At 37.7% G+C, this 11,744-nt stretch overlaps 1 protein-coding gene across 1 annotated transcript in view; it reads right to left on the minus strand.

The window, feature by feature from the left end:
• Positions 1–11,048, minus strand: part of LOC139742490 (myc box-dependent-interacting protein 1-like) — a 50,594-nt gene extending 39,546 nt beyond the window's left edge. The window contains exon 1 of the mRNA XM_071653027.1: positions 10,908–11,048. Within this exon, the coding sequence (XP_071509128.1) occupies positions 10,908–11,048 (141 nt within the window). The remainder of the gene's footprint in view (positions 1–10,907) is intronic.
• Positions 11,049–11,744: the final 696 nt, after the last annotated feature.

The raw sequence follows: 11,744 nt of genomic DNA on the forward strand, positions 1-11,744 counted from the left end.
AGGCAGTAATGAATGTGTAATGGAAAACTCTCATAGTGTCCCTGGACGTAAAACGCTTTTTCTCACAATGTATCATATGATACCCTCTGAAGTGTTGGCAGGTTAACCAACACAAAAATAAAAGTATTCCATCTTCACTTTCAGTTTTTCTCAAGCTCAAAGTAAACCGCAAAGTAAATTAACTTTCATGTTGTGGAGTATCTGTTTATACACATTGTACTAAGATAATAATGCAGCATTACAGAAGCAAGGATCGAGGCTTTGCCTTCTTCCTCTCTCTCTCTCTCTCTCTCTCTCCACATCACTTTTTACCACATTTTCTGTTTCAATGCAGTGCACTCCCGTTTAACGAAATGCTCGGGACCGGCAGTTTTCTTTCATTATAACGAAATTTCGTTATAACCGAACAAATACTGTACATGTAAAACGAAAACAAGGAAATCACGCAGATATATATCATATTCTGTTTGCTGAATACTCATCATACACTGGAAAGCTATGTAAAATGGGATGGGATCATTGTATTACAATATTAAATGCAAGTTCCCCTCAGAAACTGTGCGTGACACAAGGAGCAAACACACAGTGATGTGAAGCATTGGCCCGTGCAGAGACGCTATAAATGCTTGTTCCGCTATGTATTTTCGAAAGCAATTTGCATTTCGTTGTAACGAAGCATATTTCTTTTGTTTTTCTTTGTCAGTGGCGCTCGGAAAAGACTTGGGAAAAGACTGTGTTCGTTATTTTAATGCGAATTTTGTACCATAGACTTTCATGGTGTTAATTTTGGGAATAGAAGTTTTAGTTCGTTATAAGGAAATTTTGTTATAACCGTGTTCGTTGTAACGGGAGTGCACTGTATAACCAGTACAATGCAGTTACAATTGTATTATGGCAAAATGTTAGCACATCATTCTACCTTGTGATGTTGCTCCAGATGTTATCAATCCACTATTCTGTCACATTCCTGTGATATGTTTTGATATTGAATATCATTATACAATTACATACTTGATAGCCATGTTCTGTTATGTCATAATGTCATATACTGCACGCATACATTGTATATATTTTGTTCATTAATATTTTGTCACAAATGGCTTTCTTAAATTGTATTACGCTCTGGTGGTGTCTGTTTAAACAGCTTTCTCTCAGAAAACGATCCTGACCATTCACGAGATCACTCTGGATTTATATGAATGTAAGTTGATAAAAATAACAACCAGTATTCAGCTTGTGAATAATACATGCTTTGTCAAATATCATTATCTCTAGCTGAACACATTTGAGTGACTTCAGTGACCTGTATGAAGTCATTTGGAGCAGACTTTGATATGAATTATCACATACATTTGTACATGTTGTATCCTGTTGCCAAAAAGTTGGTGCTACTTATACAAATTGCAATCTCTACAAGAATACACCTGAGTTACTACTGTACATGTAGGTGGCCTGCACAAAGATAATTCAAGAGAATATTGAATAAATCAGTCTAACAAAATTTGTAAGATTAGAATACATGCAAACATTTCTTGTTTAACAGTATAAAGTTTAGACAAATGCAGAGCTCTTTACTCAGAATATTCGAATCCAAAGATCTAAACTAAACACTATCCATAGTAATCATCACATTATCACTATCATTTACCACATCTTTTTATCTTGTTCCACTAATAGTGCTCATTATCATTAATGATTCGTGATAGAACCTACAAAGACCTGTACATGTAGAACAGGGGAAAAGCTTTGTGCTACTAGTACAAGATGTACACATTGTAAAACAATTATCCAAGCCAACATGCGACAAAATTATACATTAGACATGTATTGAATGTGGAAGAACAGAACCGTGATTTAAATTGCAATAAACTGTCAAAATTATGATTATTTCCCGTCAAGTGGTGAAATACTCCCTTGCAGGGCAAATGGCACTGATTACAATACCTTAGTGTACATGTACAATAATCCATCAACAATGCTAATGGAAACCACAACTCCATATCAAGCCCAAAGAGAAACTACTTGTCTGGCATTACAGTTCACTTTGATTCATCTTCAATATCTGTTATTACTCACAGGAAGTACTGGATCACATCAAACACAGCAGGGTTCTTTTACCTACCATATAAAAACCACAATTGTGTTGTTACAGATTTCTGTGACATCACTTGCTTTGTTTCAAGCTCACTCCTAACTCAGATACAACTGTACAGTGCATACCGGTATCTCTCTGAATGTTAGTCTGCATGCAGTGCCAAACAAATCTTACAGCAACCTGACAAGGAATAACACTGTGATATTAGTAAATTATTTCTAATACCACTTTCTGAATAGTTGTATGAGTCTAAACTACAGTAGAAACAAAAAAAGATTTTTATGTCATTTGAAATATTAACAATTTGATCCTAACATTCATATTTACAATAATACTCGAAGGCAAACTCAAATTCATACAATATGCCTTAAAAGTTGAGATAATCAATAACAACAACACAATGTACTGAATAAACATGAGCTAAGAAGATAGCATTAAATCTGGACTGTCAAACCGGTGCTCTTATAATACCCACTGAGCTATGGAAAGCCCTACATACATTGTACAATTGTACATCTACAGCTGTAGTACCAGGGAGGTGGTAATATGGCATTCATCCCTAAATCCCTTTATTTTCATTGCTTGTATGGTCAGCAGCTATATTATAAACCTGACATAAACCAGAAGGAGAAATCAACTTTGGGATAAATGCGAATAATCACCAAAGTGATGAAGTTTTGTGTGAAAAATTCAAATTCAGTAATAAATGTGAAAATGAGCGAAGAAGATGGGATTCCACTGGGATTCACACCCGAGACCTCCACAATGCTAACTCTTACAATGTGCAATGTGTGTACTGAGTCAGCTATAGAAAGTTCTATAGAAAATGTTCTTCCCTGAAATTCCTTAATTTTCACCAGTTTCCCGATTTGCTTAAAAATTTTGAACTGCTACATCATGAAAAACAAAGAAGAAAAGACGTGACTGTGAGAAGTGCATCTTACAAGGTACGGTCTGTTCCTTGATAAGGACAACATCTCAACCCCTCCCTATATTACTTCAAAAGTCATTTCCCTTGAGGTTTTGATTGAACATAAGATGACAGCATGCTATCTCATTGTTCTTTATTCCAGGAGTATTTCAGTTTTTTTACATGACTTCCTACTGCAGTCTTCATGGTGCTTTTATCATTAATTGTGATTAGTCCAGTGTACGACCCACATGAATGTAAAGTCACAAGCATGATATGCTTGAGGTAAGATAATGTTAGACTTGTTTCTGAACACATCCATCACTTTAATGATGTGTGGATACATTTGTATAATCATACACATTTTTTAAATCTTGTGGAAATTCAAGCATTTGGATCATGTTAATTAAGTTGTTGTTTGGTCTTGTTTCTGTTTTTTTTTTCAATAGCTGAACAGAATACAATTGATGTCGCATCAAGCAAAATGCATATAATTTCAAATGGCCTGTCCAATAATACAACAGGCTGGGATGATCAACAAGATGAATAGAAACATCAAAAAGAGATGGATATCAAACAATATAGCAATAGAATTCTAACAAATTTAATAACAAAATCATAAATCTCACGTACCTTCTTATACCACATTTCCGCATGAAACTTGGGAGATGGTGGTTGGGCAATTACCAGGTACTCTGGCTTTGTCAAACTGATTTAAACAAGAACTACAATTGTACATTACACGTGTAGGTACAGGGTAGTGGAGGAATTCTGTTTCATTACATGATTCAGATTTTTATGATCCCCTCTCTAAATTCCGTAAACTGAAATTCAATCTAATAGATTGTAGTCAGGGACCAACCCAAAATGGGATTGAAAGTTTCAATAGAATAAGATTGAATTCTACCTCTATTAAATTGAAAACTTCAATTCAACGTTTGGATTGGTCCTTGATTACAATCTATTTCAATCTAAGGAATTTGTGAGTGGCAGGATTTAACTGTCAAGTTTAAAGACAGAGCACAGACATAATTTGTGGTTTATGTCAGCCTTGCGACGTATGTGTAGCCATGAAACTACTCATTCAAACTTGTTGGCAAATTGGAAAGGCCCTGTGCAAGTTGCCTTAAAGCCTTTTTGATCACATATACAGTATAAAGCTACTAATGTACAAGGATGAATTAAAAAACAACAACAAACCTGTATCTACTTAGCAACTTTGTTGGAATGTTACAAAAACACACATAATGCACTTTCAGCACACGTCAACCGCACAGTTCATTCCTATGAAACGCACTGAAGTAAATTGACAGTATTTCAAATAATGTCTTCATCATGGCGCACTAGTGCAGCACTAAACATCCTTTTCACCTTCAATGCCTGGCATCTATTAGACAACCAGTGGAGGTAGATACGGGAAGTGTGAGCGAGGCAGTCTCACACAGGAAATCCATGTGGAAAACACGATTCTGGTTCCTACTGACAACAATCAGGACTACGCAGCCAAAACAGCACTCTCTGAATTTGAGCTGGTGTTCTAGAATGACATGGGACACACTATTGCCTGTCCATATGTCCATTATATGCATATTTCAAATGTACACAACTTTGTCGAGGGATACACATGTTACATGACATTTGGATACACATCGTATGTATGTACAAATGTAAAAGTGTAATAGTAAAAAAAAATGATAATAATAATAATTATAGTAATAACGGTGCTGAAAACTCCTTAGGAAATCCAATAGTGGCAAGCCAGTGGAGCGAAACTGAGTCAAAAAATAGTTGCCATAGTTGGACTGGCATCACTCCCTGTCTTCACATTTTCTCTAAAGAATATAATACTGCAAAAGTGGAAACTTTTGCGGTGTTGAAATTTTCGCACATTTTGCGCAACCAGAAACTAGTGCGAAAATAAAAGCACGCAAATATTTTTGCTGGCCATATGTTCCTGTGCATGATGTCTTGATCACGCGGAATCAAAAACACATGAAACTGTTTTTAACCGTCCAAGCGCGAAAAATTAGTCACGCAAAAAGTATCCATTTTTACAATATTATCATAACGGATATTTCATGATTAGAATACCACAACATTTTTCACTGAATCTGTACACTGTACATATGTAGTACAATACAGAATTTTGAAAGTTCTACCATACTGTCCATAACAACACACGTCTAGATGCTATCATACAGTTTTAACATTGAACTCACAGCTGTATTTACTAATAGGGAGCATTTCAGTCCCATGTTTGCAACCATCTTTCATGATAAGGAAGTCATCATAGGTGTTTATTGTTTGTTTTCACAGAAATTAATGATATCCACAATACCATTCTTAGCTGCTGTTACAAATGTATGTGACCAAGACAGCTAATAGGATGTCATATTGAATGGTGTACCTGTGTATATGTACAGTGGACTCGACTTATATTGTAGAAGGGAAAGGTCAGGAGATAAACCTGTCTCATGTTTAAGTAATGTAAGGCTCACACACATAGGCAATGACCTGTAAAACTAGATGATGAATTATCTCCCCCCCCCCCACAGTCACACACACACAGACACATAAATGTATGCCATCATGTCCCACAAGATGTCACACAATTGTAAGAGTAGGACCATGCAATTCTCCCTACCACTGCATATCAATGTAAACATTTTGTCACTATCTACTGGGTATGTACAATGTATGCTGGCTGTATGCAACTTGCAAATGAATGAGGTGATCTTGCACACATACGCGCAACACATGGAGGTAAAGTGGGGTCACACTTTCAGTGTTCACTTATGCACTTCCAGTCATGCATAGTTACTGTGCAGTAGGCACTGGCATAGTGCAAATATGTGGTAATCGCATCTTATTTCTTTTTTCCTTTTTATTAGGACTAAAACATTGTCACTTCACAAAAGAAATAAATTTTCAGAGCATAAAACCTGATATTTCTTTATCACAACACATAACTGCTGAGAAGACCTGTACAAACCTGTATAGTAATTTGGAGATAGATTGTGTACAATGTATAGTGCTCCTAATGTTTTTCATTTATGATCAAATAGAACTCACGCTGTGCACCACCACAGCGTTGTCAACACATTGTTAAGAGTGTATATATACAGGTGTACAGTAAATAGTGCCACCGCCATTTGACTTTTTACAGTTACACTCTATACATCCTACATGCAATAGGGCGGATTGGCAGTCTTTTATCTAGAATACATAAAATAAAGCTGAAATGGTCAGAACACTGAAAACTGCAATTATTCATCCAAATTTGATTATTCTTTAATGAGAGTAGTGACGTTTCAGTCGAAAATTAACCCAATTAAGCTGGTCATAGTTATGACTATGACTGATTATAGCGGTGAAAATAAGACAAAAAAGATTTCCTTATCAAATAGAATTTCATTGCACTTACAATGTAATACTAACTGAAGTGGTTTCCAATTACATTATCAGGGGAGCACTTTACTGGACCTGTCGATGCACACATTGCACACCTAAACAAATGCTGCCAATGTGGACAATGCTAACAACCTGACATGCTGTCAGAACCCATTGGCTTATTGACAGGATCTATAGTTGACTACATGTATAAATTGCAATGTCTGGAAATATCAGCGATCAAAAAATTCCTCAAATCTCACAAGCTCGACTTAAAATGTCTGTACCATTTACAATGTACAAATAGGTACAAATGCAATATCACTCCAGTTTCCAGGGGGTACCCTTTGAGTATAGTGCTCTACAAAATGCAAACATTCCACTGCACTATTCTACTGTTCTCATGGCAACGGTACAGACTGTATGCTGACATTATAAAATGATATAAATTCAAAGCAAAGCAGATGTATTTTGCATGAAATTTTTGTTTTGCCTTCATATGTACATCTTTAGCGATAGAAACCCAGCTTGTGTGTGATTAAAATGTAATGATGTATTTTGTTCTACAAGCAATTGAATTTACAAGAGACATTCCCTTTAAAAGTCTGTTCAATTTAAGTCCTCTCTCAGACTGAAACGGAAACCTCACCTAATAAGGGCAATACATTGTAAGTTCCATACACAAGTCACAGGCTGCACTGATGACTTACTGTATAAGATACTTTGGCATTGTAGCAAGTGACAGAGAGAATTCCCTAACAGTCTCTAGCAGTATTGGCACTTTCCTGGATTAAGTATGCCTGCAGTGTAATCTTCACATAAGCTCCTATATCACAATAATTGGTGAAGTTCATAGTCTGGGGTATATACTTTTTCTAGCTTGTTTGCCATTTGGTGCTTAAATATGCATAACAGAGAAGTGGAAGTGGGATATATCTCACCAGCATTGTAAAGAAAAAAACTCTAGTTTGTGTCAGCTAAATACACTGTCTTTCAATTAAAACTTTGTTGCAATGTGGAATGTATGCAGGGGTCTATAAACTTGGAAAGATTGCTTCCTCACTGTGAGACAAAATGTCTGCCAATATTGGCAATATGCCAAGGTTCTCTTGATAAGTTGGCTGTATTGATTATCCCTGTCTTAACACAGACAAACTTTTTATCATGCAACACTGGGTATTGTTACACTGACTGTCCCCTCTTTTGCATCACAGTGCATTAAGCTTTACGTGTTCTGAGCACATTTATACTCGCACAGGCCTACAAACTTGTAGTAAAGCTACAACTGTATTCTTAATTACATTTGTACAAGTCTTACTAAGTAAACCCATACTGAGGCCTACGGAAACTGGGAGGGAGAACAAAATAAGATATCGGAAAACTACTGCTGTAGACTGTGAAAGAAAACTGAGAAGTGTTTACATCTCAAGTGTAAACAAAACATACAAATCAAGACTGCTGTATATCATGTTGGCATAGAGAACCCAATAGGCTATTTCATAGAAACTCAGTGTAGTCATCATCAGTGCACTGAAGTCTGACATTTCGAGACAAGCTCCTCGGTTGATACATTAAGAATCTCTATCACTCTACCAGATCTGCTACATATAATCACACTGACAAGAAAGCCATTATGAGCATGAGCATGGGTATGGGCAAAATGTCAGTAAATGCAGAAATTGGAGTACATTATCTCCTGATTCTTGGATGACTCTGCATTCCACATCAATTCTATAATTTACAAAATCCTACTTTTTGTGTTATATATATATATGCATCATCAGTACTGGCTGTATTTTCATTTAAAATTGTGTCCGTATTAATGCGCTTAGAAACGTCAGTATTAATAAACGCTAAAAGTGTTGTCTATTATTATCATTATTATTATTATTATCATTATTATATTTGTGTCATGTAATTAGTAAAAACAAATGTTGAAGACCCTCATCAAGGACTCCAAGGAGTCTAATGTGGTCATCAAGCATGCAGCCCATAATTCGACCATAATGCCATCCAAAATTTGACTATCGGCTACGAGTACAAGTAAAACCTATGCCTTTGCGCGCAATTGAATTTTGGCTGTTTTTTTACATTTAGTTTGTTGATAGATCTCTAACATAAGCTCTAGACCTCCTTATTACTATCATTTTAGGCCTAGATCAAGCCTACGTTTTCAGCATAGTGTATTGACTGAAAATACCAGGACAGATCCGCTACAATGCCCCAGATGGCAAGATTACCTTCAATCATTAAAAAATGCACACAGAAGATACTTGAACTAGACATGTCTAACGTTGACATAAATATTCACAAATGAATGACAAGCATCTTAAAAACTAAAACTAGAAAAGCACTGAGAGCGCAGACCTATGCCAAGCAGCTACAGAGACTCCAACTCTCCCGTTTTCGACGGGAGATCTCCCGCCGAAAACCCATTTTTGCAAAATCTCCCGTTCTCCCGTTTGAGATTTAATTTCTCCCGCCCTGGCTCAATGTCTCCAGTTGGAAAGGATTTCTTACTTATTGCTATCATATGTTGCAAAAATAAGCCTTAGATAGCACCAGAGAGCATCTATAACCCTAGGAACTTCACGCTTCGCACACATAAACTTGGGTCTCCCGTTTGCTGGGGGTTTCAGGCGGGAGAATCTCCAGATCAGAAGGTGCTTGGGGTTGGAGTCTCTGCAGCTACTTTCCACTGATGATTTAGTCCTTCCGAAAGAGATTTTTCTCCTCTCTAGAGTCTACCACTGGGGAAAAGCTCTTTGGGCTCTTCCCTAGAGATGAGTGATATCCACCCATAGGTATACATGCTGAAAAATCACCCGATTTCTCAATGTAGAAGCCTTTGTTACATGTACCTCATAAACCCTCAGCTGCGCAGCGCGCCTCGCCCTGGCAGAAACTAGAGCACGCACCATGGCACGCACTTTTGTGCGCGTTTGAAAACCTCAAAAATGCGCAGCTTGAACTCCCAAGTTCATTGATCCTACCTGTCAAAATATCAAAAATCCCTCATAAATCCCCCGAAATTCTCGGATCACTACCAAAATTTATTCGTTCGTTACTTAAATCATTCTCAACCTTTCCTGCAAGTTTCATCCCAATCCAGTAATCCCTTTTTTGAGTTATTTTGCACACGGACAAACTAACGAACAAAAAAACGGTACCGGTAACGAAAACATAACCTCCTCCCTTGGCGGAGGTAACTAGAGAAGCACTCTGAGAGCACAGACCTCCACCAAGCAGCTAGCTTATTTCAACCACTGATCTAGTTCTTCAAAAAGAGATCAGTGATTTCCATCAATACGTATGCACCCTGAAAATTGCCCGGTTTCCAAATACAGAGACCACTAACGTCAATTACCGTATAGGACCTAGTCGCCACTTGTGTGTAATTCCTATGCACTCCCGGGTTGGCGAACTAACGATAGGCACTGAATTAGTTCGCCACCCATAGCGCGCCACATATTATTAGTGCATGTGTTATACACACACTTCAATGTAGGATGCATTGTGCATCATCGCGTTTGAAAAACTGTGTTAATCTGCCATCTGAAATCCATTCGAAATAAAAAACGTTCTCGCATTAAAAATGGTTATGTCACCTGTTACATATGCATGATAAAATACATTTGGATTACAATTATTTGTGTTTTTATGGAGGAAAAAGGTGAATTAGGAATGTCTTTTGAGAGTGATTAAAATCTGTTGCCCCAGCTGATCTCCGATTGCGGCGCGCGTTACTGTCTTGCGACTTAATGGTAATTGATGTTAGGAGCCTCTTGATACGTCATCAATTTGCATCTGCGTGGCTTGCCTTGCCCTAGACCTAGATTTTCTAGTAGGCCTAGCAAACCTTCCTAGACAATCTGTCTCTACATTATACTGGAGCACGTACAAGTGTACTTTAGTGCGCATTGATATGCAAACCTCAAAAAATGTGCAGCTTGACTCCCAAGATCATTGACCCTACCTGGCAATATATCGAGAATCCTCCATAAAATTCAAAAAAAAATTCTTTAACTACTATAACTGAATCATCTGTTCCTTATTGTATCATTCTCAACCTTTCCGGCACGTTTCATCCAGTCGATTCGTTCACAACTTTTTGAGTTATTTTGCACACAGACAAACAAACAAATAAGCAAACCAACCAAACAACAAACAAACAAACAAACGCCGATGAAAGCCACATATTCTCCTGCCTTGGTTGGCGAAGGTACAGTACAGTATAAAGACGAGTCAGTAGTGGAATTAAGGTGCGACTGTCAAACTTGAAGTTGATGGAACCTGCCTGCACGATCATTCATCAAACACGGGATTGTGTACATCTATCTCCACAACAGGGATAACAAATCAGACGGTCTGAATGGTCAGTGTAATCCGATCCCTTCAGCAATTTTACGCGATGATATTGATTTCCCTAGAATCTCTCCACCAATCACATGCTTGGAGATGATTCCCAAGATTTATTCAAGTTCAACAATAATTTTTGTACGCAGTACATACCTTCTCCTTGGTTCTTGTAAGATTTTTTTGGAAGATGCTCGATTTTCTGGTCTGCTTTATCTCCGCCATTTTGCACTGTCTATGTGATGACCAAATTGCTGCGGTGCGGGCGCGTACGCGATCGCCATACGTGCTGCCCATTGTTGTAGCACGAAAGGTACTTTGGTACAGAGACGATAACTGCTGGGAATCAAGCAAGGAGGAAAGAGAACAGAGACGATCTACAGCCGTAACTCTCCCGTTGCGAAACCGCAATGAGATTGTATTGGTTTCGCGGATTCGTTATCGTTTGGAGATGCGGACAGTCTCATATTTTGTGGGCGGGGCTTTCATCCACAAGTGCACCAAGGAGGGGGGGGGGGGGGGGGTAACGAAAAAGGGTAACAGGGGTAAGGTCATGCTTCTCGGCAGCTGAAATGGCTTGCAGCGACCAACATAATGTGAACATCGATACTAAAGCCCAGATTAACAGTTTCCGGCGAAAAGGATAAATGGGAACGGCCAGTTGTTCGCGCCTATCCACTTTTGAATCATCTGTGATAAAGTGCGGCCTTTTAACTATGTATCACCGAAGATAGCTATCCTCGTGTCCTTGTTTTCCGGCAATGAACATCAAAGCGATGAAGAACAATTTTGCATTTTAGCGTTATCAGATTTAGATGATAATGTATAATTATGTAATTAGTGGGGTTTTTTATATCAGTGTAGCTCTTATGTTTATAACTGTCATAATTATGATTATGTATAGCAACTACTACTGCTGATGGTAATGTTCGGGATTGTTTCTTCTTCTTATCATTATTACCATCATTACTGTTATTACTGTTATCATTATTA

Source organism: Diadema antillarum, unplaced genomic scaffold, assembly GCF_040938485.1.
Source record: "Diadema antillarum isolate AM-2024a unplaced genomic scaffold, OU_Dant_1.0 seq00001003_RagTag, whole genome shotgun sequence".
NCBI lineage: Eukaryota > Metazoa > Echinodermata > Echinoidea > Diadematoida > Diadematidae > Diadema > Diadema antillarum.